General features: G+C 34.5%; 1 protein-coding gene across 2 annotated transcripts in view; it reads left to right on the top strand.

Annotated features, from left to right (window-relative positions):
• The first annotated feature begins 211 nt into the window (after nucleotides 1-211).
• LOC148949065 (uncharacterized) overlaps nucleotides 212-15,842 on the top strand; it is a 79,340-nt gene continuing 63,709 nt past the window's right edge. For both annotated transcript variants that reach the window (XM_089093129.1, XM_089093128.1), the window contains exon 1: nucleotides 212-379. In XM_089093129.1, coding sequence (XP_088949255.1) covers nucleotides 311-379 — 69 coding nt within the window. In that variant the 5' untranslated portion in view covers nucleotides 212-310. The remainder of the gene's footprint in view (nucleotides 380-15,842) is intronic.

Genomic DNA, 15,842 nt, shown 5'->3' with positions numbered 1-15,842 from the left:
CCAGATAATTTAATATCAAGTAGAAAAGTCGAATAAGGGATGCTCGATGACATTTCATTAATACAGAACGATGTTACATTAATATAGAACGACTCGAGCCCTAATCTTCATCCACTATGTAATGTTAATTCAAAAGGGCTTAAAATGTGCATTGGCACTCGTACAAACTGCCATCTATTGTCTTGCTCATTGTGGAAGAAATGACGAAAATGCACGTGTTAGCCTTGTTTCAGAAGTGACCGGTACATTAATGAAAAATAAGGAAAATTGCATGTAACTTTGGATCAAGTTTCATGCCTTAAGTTTAAAAATGATGGAGGAAACATTGCACTTGCCATTCCTGCAAAGTTTGGATGGTGAAAGAGGCCATAGGAAAAGGGTAAGCATTGGGAAATAGCCATTGGATAGTCTAAAGTAGCCTAGGCTATGTGTTTCTGAAAGGCCTAGGAGCTACTCAACACAAGATAAGTTCAGAGGAGCCCTTACAACAAGGCTTTCAAGAAATACCAGTAAAATATAGACAAGCTACTTTTTGCTGTCTTGTACAGGGGTTAGGGAAATGCAACTTTCAGTAATGAATCCAAGGTCAAAAATATACTCTGGGAAAGTATTGTCCAGCCACTATGTTAATTTTCTTCTGATTTCTACGTCTTAAAATTTACCTACTTGACAGGTCTTTAGGCTAGGCTACCTATTTCAATTTTGACAAAACAACATGGTAAGCCTACCTTAATTTTAAGTTTTCTTTTTCTCTGGTTTTAGTCTTGAAAATGCAACTCCTGTTATTTGAGTAGAATTTTAAGTAAATTTGCAGGTGGCACAATAATTTAGCTACAATGAAAGTGAATACATCATTGATGCCTTTTTTATGCTCTTTCACATTTCAATAATTGTTTCTGTTGCAAATTGCATCTTGAGCCCTTAAAAGGGCCCTGAAAGTATTTTATTTGAATTATGAGCATATAAAAAGCATCAGATAATGTTTTCACTTTCATCCTAGCTAAATTATATTGTCCACTACAAAGTTACCATTAAATTTACCCACCCCTCACCCCCTTAATGTTCAAATAGCCTATACACCCTGAATTGTCAACAGCAAAGTTTTGAATTGAAAAATTCAGTGCTATCTTTGTCAAAAGCATTTGGAAAACTTGAAATGGTAGGAAAACAGTTTATATTTGTGTTGCCCAATAAATGAGGTTTGAATTGTTATAAAGAAGTATTCTTGAAAAATAGGCTAGGCCTACTACTCATGAAAAACTCATTTATAAACTAGTGATATGGTTTTAACAACTTTTCAATAACTTAGCTACTGTTCATAACTTCTTTGTATGATTACAAACATGAAATACCTTTGGGGCCCCTTTAAGGACTCAAGATGCAATTTGTGACAGAAGTGATTATTGAATTATGAAAGAGCATAAGAAAAGGCAAATGAAGTATTCACTTTCATCCTAGCTAAATTATTATGCCACCTGCAAATTTACCAAATTGTAAGCCATATCAATAGTTTTTTTTCCTAAATTTATGCAGGTATGCCAAACCTCATAAATTGGGATTGAGCAAAGTTGTGAAGCTGAAAATACTTTTTTGGTAATGTTTATATTAACAGATTGTTCAGATAGCTAAGAAACAAACTTACCTCAATATTCAAAATTGGGTAAAATTCTAATTTAGCTACTTTTCACTACCTTGGAAAGGGGCTAGGCTAGGAAAATGAAACTTTCAGGGATGGGTCTACACACTAAAGTATGCGTAAAAGGTAAATTTTATGTTGTTCATGTTTTTGACTTACAAATAAAGCAAACATACTGCTTGATGCTTTTTTTATGCTCTTTCCAAATATAATAATTACTTTTGCCTCAAATGAATTTTACCCCCACCCCTATATATACCAATTTAGGGTATATATTTGCATATTAGGGGTGGGGTGGGGTAAAGTTTAAACTTACCTCTCATTTACATCAGAAATAAAATTTGCCCCCACCCACCCTCCTAATATGCAAATATATACCCTGAATTGGTATATATTGGGGTGTGGGTAAAATTCATTTGTGACAAATATGATTAATATATTTGGAAAGAGCATAAAAAAAGGCATCAAGTTTTATGTTTACTTTATTTGTAAGTCAATAATATGAACTACAAAAAATTTACCTGGCAAAATTCTACTTTAGCTACTTTTGGCTGTCTGGGAAAGGGGTTAGGTTGGGAAAATGAAACTTTCAGGGATGGATCTATAGGCTAAAGCATGTCCCAGGAAGATATTTTGAAGCACCTACCTCCACTCCTCTCTCTAGAGGACCCTGACCTTTAAAAATCTGTATGTTATAAAAGTGAAACCTTGCAAAATAGATATTCTGCTTAAATGAAGTACAACAAAATTATTTTCAGCATCACAACTTTGCTTAATCCCAATTTATAAGGACTTCCACCATATGGCTAATATAGGAGTAAAGTTCATTTGTGATACAATTCGATGTTATATTTGGATTAAGGATGCAATTCTAGGTATATATTTGTGCATTAGGGGGGTGGGGGTATATATTCTGTGAATATATAGGTCCTAAGAAATTCATGAATTTCTTAGAAAAATTAGAAAAACAAGGAAAGAAGTGAAGATAAAGGATATCACCCTGCAAAATGTGTTAATTAGGATTATTCTGCATATCATGGAGTAAAAATTGTTTTCTTACTATGTTACTATGTTATATATATATATATATATATATATATATATATATATATATATATATATATATATATATATATATATATATATATATATATATATATATATATATATATATATATATATATATATATACACTGTCAAATTAGCCATCTGGTGGTATCCCAATTTACAAGGTTTTAAAGATATGCCAATACATTTCATAAATTCTGAAAAAAAACATTAATATGGCTTAAAATTGTATCAAAATAACAGGAATTCCATTTTCAGAACTAAAGCCAGAGAAAAAAAACTGACGCCTGAAAATTAAGGTAAAATGGTGTTTTGTCAAAATTTCAATAGGTATAGACCTGCCTTGTAGGCAAATTTCAGGACTCTCTAGAGAGAGGAGTGGAAGTAGGTACTTCAAAACACCTTTCCAGGACATAGTTTAGCCTGTAGAACCATCCCTGAAAGTTTCATTTTCCTGACCTAACCCCTTTACAAGATATCCAAATGTAGCTAAAGTAGAATTTTACCAAAGCATGTCCTGGGAAAGTATTTTGAAGTACTTACCTCAACTCCTTCTCCCTCTAAAGGGTCTTGACCTTTAATTTTTTTTTTATAAAAGTTAAAGCTTGCCAAATCAATCTTCTTCTAAAATGAAGTAAAACAAAATTATTTTCAGCTTCACAACTGCTCAATCCCAATTTATAAGGTTTTAAAGATATGCAAATACATCTCCTAAATTTTGAAAAAAACAACATTGTATGGCTTAAAATTGTACCCAAATAACAGGAATTGCATTTTCAAAACTAAAGCCAGAGAAAAAGAAACTGATACCTGAAAATTAAGGAAAAATGTTGTTTTGTCTAAATTTCAATAGGCCTACTTGACAGGTAGGAAATCTGCCTACCTGTCAAGTAGGTAAATTTCTAAGACTTAAAAATCAGAAGAGGGTTAACATAAAAGCTTGGCAATACCTTCCCAAGGTATGTTTTTGGCCCTGGATTCATTACTGGGTAGCAATAGGATTAACCCTATTCTTGGATCTACCCATTTAGCTTAAATGATAATAGTGAGTTGACTTGCCTAAGGTATGCAATGGTCGTTGAACCACTTCTTGTCCCCTGATATTTTGAGTTCATTACAATATGTGCTACTTTTGTTGGTGTGTATTTTTTTTTTTTTTTTTTACTCAATTCTAATTAAGGTAACAGTCTTATCTCTGAGCTCTTCCAGAGGAGTATCAAAAGAGTAGGCTAGTACAATTTGACTACCAAATTTTTCCAAATATAATAGCAGGGCCATCCAGGAGGGGAAGGGGGTGTGTGTGACTGTGGCAAGCTGCTTCAGGCGCCTCAGCAAGGGGAACACTGCAGCTAAGGCTTCTGCAGTTTTTATATTATTTATGTTTAAGTTGGGAAGGGGGCAGCATAATTAATGGTATAGGTCTAGAGTAGGAGCTAATGAGAAGAAACCATGCTAAGAAAACAATTCTCATTTCATAATATGCAAAATAATTATAGCTAACACATTTTGCACTCAGCCTTGCTATACTTTACCCCTTCCCCCTATATATGTGTAAATATAGCCTATAGCCAAAATTGAAAATTTTCTATGTATTCTCCCAATGCATCTCTCTTGTTTCAACCCATGTACCCATAATTGAGTCAACTTGGACAACAGTGATGTGTGGTGGAATGCATTGGAAATGTATAATTTGGGCTATCTATTTGCACATTAGGGGGGGGGGGGGTCAGGGGTAAAGTATAGTAAGGCTGCATGTAGAATATGCTAGCTGCAATTATTCTGCATATTATAAAGTAATAATTATTTTCTTAACATGTTTCCTCCTCAATAGCCCCTAATCTAGACCTATACCTAATTAATTTTGCCCCAGGTACCACCAACCCTAGGAATAGGTTGAGTTCAAAATAAAATATAAAAGCAAAGATGACTGCTATCTTTATATTATAATCTAATAAAATAGAAACAGTCTTTTAGTTAAAATTCTTAGGTATCCTTAGGTTAAAATAGTTAAATTCAATCAGGTCAAGATATGTTAGAAAAATTGATTGAATCTTTTGTATTGTTGTACTTTCTGCTTTTCAAGTTTATAAGGTTCATGAATTGTATAGGGGTGATTAAGCAAAATTTATTGATTTTCCTTAATAATATGAGTATATAGCCCATGGTTTTAGCCTGTTCTTGATTAAAACTACTATAAATGACATTTCATATATGTTCCCCATCCTCTTGATTTAGCCTATTTTAAATCACTTTTGCACAATTTTGAATTTCTTTAATTTTTCTAAAAGTTTGTAATAAACCAACACAATTATCAATTATTACTGTTGGTTCCAACATTATATTATGATGTGAAAGATCAAGTAAATGTTCTGCAACTTCTCCATCAAAAGTTAATGGTTTTTGGAAATTCAGATATGAATGTCCAAAATCTCATGAATGTTGACATTCACCAGTTAATGTCCAACTTCCTTTCTCTCTGGTTTGATTCAATTAGCTTTACAAATCAGCTTTTTCAGCCTTATGTAGTCTTTGATGGTAAAAGTTAGGTTAGTTTGTGTTTGGTTAGGTTAAATTGGGTTGTAAATCTCAGAAATGGGCTATAAACCTAATCTAACCTAACCTGTCACTATAAAACTTTGCATGAAATTGAAAAAGTTGACTGGCAACACTGACTAAATTTGAGGAGAAAAAAAAACGGAATTTTGGACATTCATATATATATATATATATATATATATATATATATATATATATATATATATATATATATATATATATATATATATATATATATATATATACATATATATATATATAATATATTTATTCTGTTGTTAATTTGTATGGAACAAGAAGTAAAAAATGTTGTTCTTCCAATTTCAATTCTGAATTCTTCCAATTAATTCTGTTGTTAATTTGTATGCACTGTATATAGATAATATAACAGTAAGATCTAGGCTGATAATTTTTGGCACTTCATTCTGTGTGCATACAAACAGCTCCTCCCATTCACTCTGGCATTAGCAGGCCAGTGTATATTTGTCAGTCACTTAAAAATGGTGCAAATTTGTATTATTTGTAATTGCAAAAGCAGAAAGAAACTTGGTGGGCTGGCAAAGTGGTTTGCAACTGTCCCATCTCACAGGTATGACCTTAAATGATTGGCTTATGTAGGACTTATAAAAAAGGGGGCAGGGGGTTGATTAAATTTGTGAAAATAAGGAAATTTCTAGTGCATTCTAATCAATAATGCAACAGGGAAATAGCTAGAATTTCATAATGAAGAGGGATCCACAAAGTGGCAGGATTATTTGAAATTTGCTGCAAACTGTTTTACCACAAAGGGAAAACCTAACAGTTTTAGTACATATTATCTCAAGGCCGTATCCAGGGGGGGTTACCTGGTTTGAACCCCCCCCCCCCCCGAAATTTTTGACCAACTCGAAAATCTAGTAAAACCTAGGTAAAAATCAGTAAAATTAGTCAAAAACTGAGTCAAAAATTAGTACCCCCCCCCCCCAAAAAAAGTCAAAAATTGCTAAAACCCCCCCCTGAACAAAAATCCTGGATACAGCCCTGGATTATCTATTAGATTTCACAATAGTCTGTGGTTTTAAATAGCAGTAATGTGCCATGGACCGTCAAAACTTTTTCTTATTGTTTTTTTTATTGGTAAGGAAAAATTTTCCCTTTAATATCTATTATTTTTTTATCCTTTTAATTTTGATTTTCATTTAATTTTTCCTCATTTATGCTCTTTTTTGGGCCATAGAAATGTTGTTCAAAATTTGATATAGGAAAAGTTTCTTTGTTTTTCTTCTAATAACTGGTGGAATAGCTGTGATGGTTTATCATTTTTCTTTTCTTTTTGTTATTTTCATTTTGTGATATTTATTTTCTCAGATTGTAGTTTGTGTGTGACTTGAAAAAGGCTAATTACTTGTATATTGGCGCATGCAAACAACTCCTCTTACTTGATCTACCATCAGCAGTCCAATTACCCTGGAACATGTATTTTGGCAGAAACTTTCCCAAAATGCCTTTGAAACCAACTCGAGACTTTGAAACCTACTTGTAATTCCTAAACACATCTAATAATCACATTGCACTACTAATTATTGATTTTCATATATGTATTGGAATAAATTAATTTAAAATTAGATCCTTTTAAAATTTAGTGTTACAACATTGAAGCCAAGTTTCATGCTCAAGAAAAATCTGACTTGTCTACCCATGAAAAAAATCAAATGTTGCTTATGTTTATAGTCGTTTAATTGTTCTCCAGAGCTCTTGCATCTTAAGGGCTGGGCACACGTAGCTGATTTCGGGAACTGATTTCCAAGTCAGTGCTGATTTTAAAAGAAATCAGCATTGATTTGACCTTGAAAAATTTTCTGGTTTTTGGTGCTGATTTACAAATCAGTGCTGATTTTCATCATGATCATCACAAAAAATAGGGATACAAATGAACAGTCAGCCAAAGATGTCTGTGGTGAAAGACCCTGCTACTGAGCTGAGAACTAAACTGAGAATTAAGCTGAGATCATTTATGCAACTATTAATAAACTCCAGTTTACTATTTGTGTTTATGATTTTTGTTCTAAAAATCTTGCACAATAAATTTTTCTTTCAACCAATTTTTCTTACCGCTATCATTTGTCCACTGATGCTGAAATCGGTTCCCAAAATCAGCTATGTGTACCCAGCCCTTTAGTCCAGGTTTGTATGATGGGTGAGATAGGAAACGGCCATACTGTCTACAGTATCTACAGTCACGCTGCCATATGGTCATACAGTGTTTGTAAGAAACACCAGGAACAAGAAGTAAAAAATGTTTTTCTTCCAATTTCAGTTTCTTCTACAGCATTCAGTTTGCTTAATTTTCTTTTTTTTTTGTGGATGTTTCAGATTTCATCCTTTTGGGATGCCCATTCCAAAATCAGTTATTTAATGGAAAACTAGTTCCTTATCTATATTAATTAAAAAAAACTTTCCACAAAATAAATTTTTCAAAGAAAAGTAAAGAACTCCCTTAAACAAAAAATGAGAAAAAATTAAATCAAATAATCTACCAAGCTCAAAACTACCACAAATCAGCATTGATAAATAAATGAAACCCAAAACGAACAGAAATTAAAATAAATAACCGAGTCAAACTCAAAACGAGCAGAAATTAACGTAAGTTGGCCTCAAACCCCCTATACCTTCCCAAGGCCAGAACATAATTTGCACTTTACTGAAAAAATATAAATGAATGTGCATCATCAGTTTAATATACATATACTGATACTTAGTAATCAAAATGTTAAAATTATTTGATTGAGTAAAGTTATAAAAGTAAAAACATTTATATTTTTTCAGTAAAGTGCAAATTTTGTTCTGGCCTTGGGAAGGCATAGGGGTTTTGCGGCCAACTTATGTCGATTTCTGCTCGTTTTGAGTTTGCCTCGGTTATTTTGATTGGATTTGTTTGGGTGAATGATGGACGTGGGGGGGGGGCTAGTTACCCTCCAATCACTCAACTATTAAAAAGGGCACTAACCCTTTGAATTTCCAATCAAATGAGCCCCTTTTGAAGTTTCTATGAAAAACGCCTTCTATAAAAACTTTATACACCCCAGGACATAACTTAAAACCCTTGCCCTGAGGGATGTTGGGGAGTGTCCTCCTCAAAAACATATTTTCTATCTGGAAATCAACTACGCTGAACAAAATGGCTATCTCACAATTTTGATTGGATGTGTTTGGGGGAATGATGAGTGTGGGGGAGGGGCTAGTTCCCCTCCAATAACTTTCGACTAATAAGAAGGGAAGTTTCTACAACAACGTCTTCTTATAAAAAGCCTTATTTGCCCCTTGGACATAATTTAAAACCCTTGCCCTGAGGGTTGGGGGGGAGTGTCCTCCTAAAAAACATATTTTCTATCTGGAAATCAACTAGCCTATGCTGAACAAAATGATTATCTCAAATTTCTGATTGGATGTGTTTGGGGGAATGATGGGCGTTGGGGAGGGGGCTAGTTTTCCTCCCATCACTTTCAACTTTTAAAAAGGGCACTAGCCCTTTGAATTTCCAATCGATTGAGCCTGTTTTGAAGTTTCTACGACAACACCTTCTATAAAAACCTTATATGCCCCAGGGCATAACTTAAAACCTTTGCCCTGATGGTTGCGGGGGAGTGTCCTCCTCAAAAACATATTTTCTATCTGGAAATCAACTAGCCTACGCTGAACAAAATGGCTGTCTCACAATTTTGATTGGATGTGTTTTTGGGGAATGTTTGGCGTAAGGGGGGGTGGGGGGCTAGTTGCCCTCCAATCACTTTTGACTATTAATAACGGCACTAGCCTTTTGAATGTCAGATTGAACTACAATGTTTTGAGGTTTCTATGACAAAACTTTCATTATGGACCTTTTCTACTCCAAGGACTCAGCTTAAAACACCTATTCTTAGGGTTGTGGGGGAGTTTCATCATCAAAACCTACTATCTATCTGGAATTCAAATACGTTGAACAAAATGGCTATCTCACAATTTTGATTTGATGTGTTTGGGGGAAATATCGGTGGGGGGGGGGGCTAGTTGCCCTCCAATCCCTTTCGACTATTAAAAAGGGCACTAGCCCTTTGAATTTCCAATTGAATGAGCTTTTTTTGCAGTTTCTACGACAACGCCTTCTGTAAAAACCTTATATTCCCCCAGGGCATAACTTAAACCCCTTGCCCTGAGGGTTGTGGGGGAGTCTCCTCCTCAAAAACACATATTCTATCTTGAAATCAACTACGCTAAACAAAATGGCTATCTCAAAATTTTGATTGGATATGTGAGGGGTAATGATGGGCGTGGGGGGGCTAGTTGCCCTCCAATCACTTTTGACTATTAAAAAGGGCACTAGCCCTTTGAATTTCCAATCGAATGAGCCTGTTTTGAAGTTTCTATGATAACACCTTCAGTATAAACCTTATATGCCCCCAGGGCATAACTTAAAACCCTTGCCCTGAGGGTTGTGGGTGAGTGTCCTCCTCAAAAACATATTTTCTATCTGGAAATCAACTATGCTGAACAAAATGGCTATCTGAATATTTTGATTGGATGTGTTTGGGAGAATGATGGGCATGGGGGGGGGGGCTAGTTGCCCTCCAATCACTTTCGACTATTAAAAAGAGCACTAACCCTTGGAATTTCCAATCAAATGAGCCTGTTTTGAAGTTTCTAAGACATCGTCTTCTATAAAAATCTTATATGCCCCCAGGGCATAACTTGAAACCCTTTCCCTGAGGGAAGTGGGGGAGTGTCCTCCTCAAAAACACATTTTCTATCTGGAAATCAACTACGCGGAACAAAATGGCTATCTCACAATTTCGATTGGATGTGTTTGGGGAATGATTGGCGTGAGGGGGGGGGGGCTAGTTGCCCTCCAATCATTTTCGACTGTTAAAAAGAGCACTAGAACTCTCGATTTCCAATCGAATGAACCCCTTTTGAAGTCTCTACAACAACCCCTTCTATATGAAGTGCCCTGCTTAAAAAAAACAAAAAATCTGTACATTGTGTCAACATTGATCTTATATGCCCTCAGGGCATAACTTAAAACCCTTGCCCCAAGGGTTGTGGGGGAGTGTCCTCCTCAAAAAGATATTTTCTATCGGGAAATCAACTACACTGAACATAATGGCTATCTCAAAATTTTGATTGGATGTGTTTGGTGGAATGGTTGGCTTGGGAGGGGGCTAGTTGCCCTCCAATCACTTTCGACTATTAAAAAGGGCACGAGCCACTCCAATTTCCAATTGAATGAGCCCTTTTCGAAGTTTCTACGACAACTCCTTTGATACAAAGTGCCCGGGTATGGAGAAAAAAACCAAAAACACATTGTGCCCACATCATTCTTTTTTTAGGCAGCGCTAGCGCGCTTTCTATGATATCTTGCTGATGTTACTTTTACTACCCTATCAATTAAAGAAATAATTACTCCCCTTTTAACTTGAATAGGATGATTTGACTTGAAGGCTTTTTCTGATATTTTGAAAAAGCTAATTGATTATTATCTTTGTGAAGCAACATATCTCAAAATTGCAGCTTATTTCCATTTCCATTTCAATTGTAAAAAAGAATTCATCGCACCTCAAGTTATCTAGATTCCAGAAAGCCTTCTATTTGAATTCCGCAGAATTCCAAAGAATAAAGTTACCATCCATTTATATTTCCTAAGATTTATGGTTTGAAAAAAAAATATGAAGCTAAAATTAATGGTGCTAAATAATCTACATAATTTTTTGGTAGGGTTAGATTTTTACCCCATTGGTAAACCTCTGAATTGATGGAAAAACTGGTTTGTAAACTTGAAATGATTTTTGTAATTGTTTGCTGTTTCACTATTTGACCTTATGCACCATAAAATAATGCTTGATCAAACAAACATAATTGTTATTTGGCTGTTACATAGTTTTGTAGAAGCTAAAAAAATTTATATAGAATGAGGTTAGTATAAATAGAGATGAAGGAAAATATAAATTACATCCAATTTATAACAGTTGAATTGAAAAATTGGCTGAAATTATACATACTAACAGTAAAGAAGATCAAGAAATTTTGCATAGTCATCCCCATCCAAGTTTGTACCTTATAAATAAAGGTCAAGGTGAAACAAACTTTGGAAAAAGTCAACAATCTTCTGCTGGATTAGCAATGCAAAAGACACTTTTAATTTTTGCATAATTTTTGAATTTGTGCATGTAGGGAGGGGGTTGGAGGTAGGGATTTTAATGTTCCTTTTGGGATCTGATTTTGAGCTGTAGCTGCTGTTTTGCATTTTTACCAGAGAAAATTGCGGTTACATTTCTTTCTTTAATCCAAGTTAAACTTAAAAAAAGAAGCTAATCCTTAATTAAAATAACGTAATGGGTCTACCTGGGAAAGAGTGGGGTATTTCAGCTCTAAATTAGGCATAATTTTTGTTAATTTTGTATTAGTGTCGTGTCAATCCAAAGTGTAATGTTACTTATATCACTCAGCCATTAACTGATAACAAAAATCCAGCTATTTAACTTAAATGGTAGCTATAAAATGATAGTTTGCCCTGAAAATATTTATGTATATGCAAGTGAAAACCAAATAAGCATAAACGGTGCCCAGGCTGGGGGACAGGAGGTTGTTTCCCTCTGGAAATCCTGTTGATGGTATGTAATATAATATCTCCTATAAATAAATTTACTTTTAAGAAAGTAGACAGTAATAGCAGGAAAGAATATTAATTCTGCAGTGCTTGTTCATGTCCAAGATCATCCACAAAGAAACACTGGCAAAGCTGCATACAAGTAGCTGGTCTGAAACTCAATAGTCTTTATTTATTTATTTTTTTTTCTTTCACCAATTCTCTTAATTGCAAACAAGCTCAAATTGGCTTTTTATAATTGAAAAGCTGTTAGATGGCGTTTATGTCAAATAGACAATTATATCTTATCTCATTCTTTAAAAGCTGAACATGCTACTCAGCTTTCAAGGATTTAATTTGTTTTGTAGGGCATTAAAGGATTTTCTAAAATGTAATATTTTCATTTCTTTCACCTAAGTAGTTCGAAAAGGCAACTTTTCATATCAAAACTGTTTTTGCTGCAGTTAGAAGGTTGCTGCAGCTGAAGAAGGGCTGCTACAGCCTTCTAACTGTAGCATAAACAGTTTGGTCTCAACTTCAATCTAGTGTCCAAACCTGAAAGTTTTGATTTTGTGTGGTTAGATAAGAGATAAGATACTATTTATAAGAAAAGCTCTAATAGAGCCGAATTCGCTTCACATGTTAAAGTAAAAGAAAACAAGAGAGAAACAACCGAAGACAGTAAGACAAATTTTGAAAAATTTTTAAACAAGAAATCTATGAAACAAAAATGGTGAATAAAACATAAAACCAATTAGTAAAACATATTGTTCAAAAATTTTGTGTCCTAAACTAATATGAACTTTCTACAGTTAACAAAAACAAAAGAGGGAGGAAGATAATCCAGTACTTGTAACGTAATACTTTGTTGACAAACAACTATCACAAGTTTTTAAACTGAATCTTGGCTTAAAAAGCTTAATCCAAATAAGTCTGTTGGGCTGGATGGCACACATCCACAACTCTAAAAGGAAGCTCATTACTGCTGCTAATACTACTAATAACTCACCGCAGCACCATGCTGCCTGAGGCCAACACAGCTACGCATGCTCCTCCTCCACCCCAATCTATTCAAAGCATCCCTTTTTACACCAGCCCACGAAGTTTCAATTTCCTTTAAATCTCTCGTTATGACGTCCTCCCACCCCAGACGAGGACAACCTGCTTTTCGTTTAGCCCTAGACAGTTGGCCAAAAAGAACAATTTTTGGCAATCTGTCATCCTTCATCCACACAATGTGCCCTAGCCACCTCAACCTTTCTTTCATTATAGCTAGACCCCGGTGCCGCGCCGATGAGGGAAGACCGGTGGCAGTGGGGCCAAAAACAGCACGCCGCGCCGCCGGTAAGGTGTCGGTGCCGCGCCGCCGGCGCGATCAATGTTGACCGCAAACATTAATGTTTTCATCAGTCTTTCTCAAATCACAGCTTAAATTTACAACAGATTCGAGCCTATTCATGAGTTCAAAAATTCACAAGTCGCTGGCTGGAAACTGGTCTTCTTCGTTATTCATCAAGAGAAGTAGCAATCTGGTAGAAACGAAATGGCTGTGACGTTTCAGAACCCTTGCATAATATGAGTAGTTGAAGTATCTATTAGCCATGTATTCTTAACATAAATAATTATTAAAATTAGTAGTTTTTTCATCGAGCATTACTGCATACAAAACTTCAAATAGTTTATCACAAAATTTGTCAGTTATCTGGTTAAAAGCTTAGAATATAACTTTGAACTTAGAAGCTTAATTTTTTCAAAATGCCCTTTGACAATTTCTATTTTGTCACCTTTAAAAAAGTTGAAATTGGCGACTTTGATATTGACTGTTTTTTTTGGCTCTTTTGGATTCTTAAAAGGACTTCTTGTAACTGGTTTTTAATTACAATCTAAAAAAAAATGCATTTTAAAGTTTTTTGGCTTCTTTATAGAATACATGTCATGTAGGCTAAGGCTGAACTGCTGCTTTTTTTTATTGCTTTTGGCTGCTCTTTTGGATATTATTCGTTTTTTTTTTTGGGAATTTATTCCAAAATAAAAATTGATAAATACCTAATATCAGTCAAATTATAAACTGCATCTAAAAGGAGTAAATTTATCAAATTGAAAAATACATGATGAGCACTTCACATGAGAACACTTCAATTACAATGAAACAAAAAACACTTAATAGTTTATTCGGTATGAAGAAAAATTAAATGCCAGCTATTTTCTGGTAAAAAATGAAAAGCTCATCCGTTTTAAATGTAATTAAATGAAATAATATGCAGATTGAAGTAGCTCCAGGAAGATGTTGAGATTTTCATCCTAGTTCGTCACTTTTAATCCAAGCAAAATGTTAGGACACTTAGTAGCAGTTATTGAGTTTAAGCTTTGATTTCCAAATGCTCACAAAAATTACCAAATTTAAGAAAGTCGCAACAATAAGTCACCTGTGGTCAAAATACTGTAAGACTGCTCTTTGATTCCCACCCAGGCTCAAAGCTTCTGCTATGGTCATTTCCATGGAAATCTCCAAAGAGTTTCTTTTTAAAATAACTTTCAAGCGTAGTTAAGGGTATTTAGCCTTTTTTGCTTTTCTTCAAAGCTTTGAATAAAGTGTTATAGTATCCAAAATGTTACATTTGTTATATTTGCGCACATATTTGTTAATCATTTATGGGGTGGTCGAATTTTTTAAACCACTGTAGATACGTAAGAGCGTTGTAACATCTTTTACCTTGAGGCCAAAAGACTGTCAAAGACTCCTCATTGAACCTCCCAAATTGAAAGCTTTCATTATGACCAGGCCTGTGAATGTAACTTGGGCACTGGACCAAGGGCGCCGTGGTCACTCGAGCGCAACGTTAAGTGGGGATGCCGATATCACTTTCATCACACCAATTCGTTGTAGTTTGACTGTGCCTGGTACTTATGAATGAATGTTTTCAAATTAAACCCGTTTCATCAATAAGAAAAAAAAAACGGTTTGGACACATATGTCCCTTTCCCATCAAGTATAAATCATGAAAATCTTGTTATTTGGTACAAAATTTTAAAATTTTGGGCACCCCTGCTTTCAATTAAAAATAATAATGGTACTATCAATTCAATATAATATTTCCCTATGCCCCCCCCCCCTATGGATACTATCTAGATAGGATACCGTCTCTGCTTAAAAAAAAAAACTTATTGGCACCCCTGCTTTAAAAAAAAATCGAGGTAGCCTATTATCATTTAAATATGATAGCTCACTACCCCCCCCCTGGATACCACCTTAATAAAATGCCGTCTCTGCTTTAAATTAAAAAAAAAATTGGGATCCCTGCTCTCAATAAAAAAAAATTCGAGATATTATCATTTAAATGTAATACCCTTTCATTAGAAAAATAAGTTACTTAATAATTAACTAGGTCACTATATGGTTCAAACAAACACGCAAAATAACGTTAAACAGCTTAGTGTTCCTTGAAAAAAATTGAGGGTATGAGTAAAGGGGTACAAAGACAACAGAAAACAGGTCGAAATTATTCAGATATACCTCAAATTGTTGGAAAACTGAGTCATAGATTTGCCGTGGCGTTCAATAACATCCAAAGAATCTAATTAAAAGGGAGCACACACAAAAGCCAAATTAGGCCAGTAGCCTATGAGAAGCGCAAAATACCCAAGACAATGAACAAGTCTTAATGGGGGTTCCTGGGTCTATCAAAATATTTCAATGGTTTCCCAGGGAATTTGATATAATTTTCTTCTGTCTCCACTTTAAATGAAAAAAAAAAATTTCTTTTTGGCATCCCTGCTTTCAATAAACAAAAATGAGGTATTATCATTTAAAAATGATAGCCCCCTATCCCCCCCCCTGTATGGAAAAATCTACAATTTATTTATTAATCATATTTTTGGGATAAATTCCGGTTCAATCTTTAATTCCCCAATCTTGTACATTGCTTAGTCTATAGCTAAATATTGTCTCAATAGGTTTTTTTTTGGGGGGGGGAGGGGGTAAAA

Source organism: Artemia sp. Qi Xiang Cuo, chromosome 8 (genome assembly GCF_049724085.1).
Source record: "Artemia sp. Qi Xiang Cuo chromosome 8, ASM4972408v1, whole genome shotgun sequence".
NCBI classification, from domain to species: domain Eukaryota; kingdom Metazoa; phylum Arthropoda; class Branchiopoda; order Anostraca; family Artemiidae; genus Artemia; species Artemia sp. Qi Xiang Cuo.
This window is presented reverse-complemented; position numbering and strand designations above follow the sequence as displayed.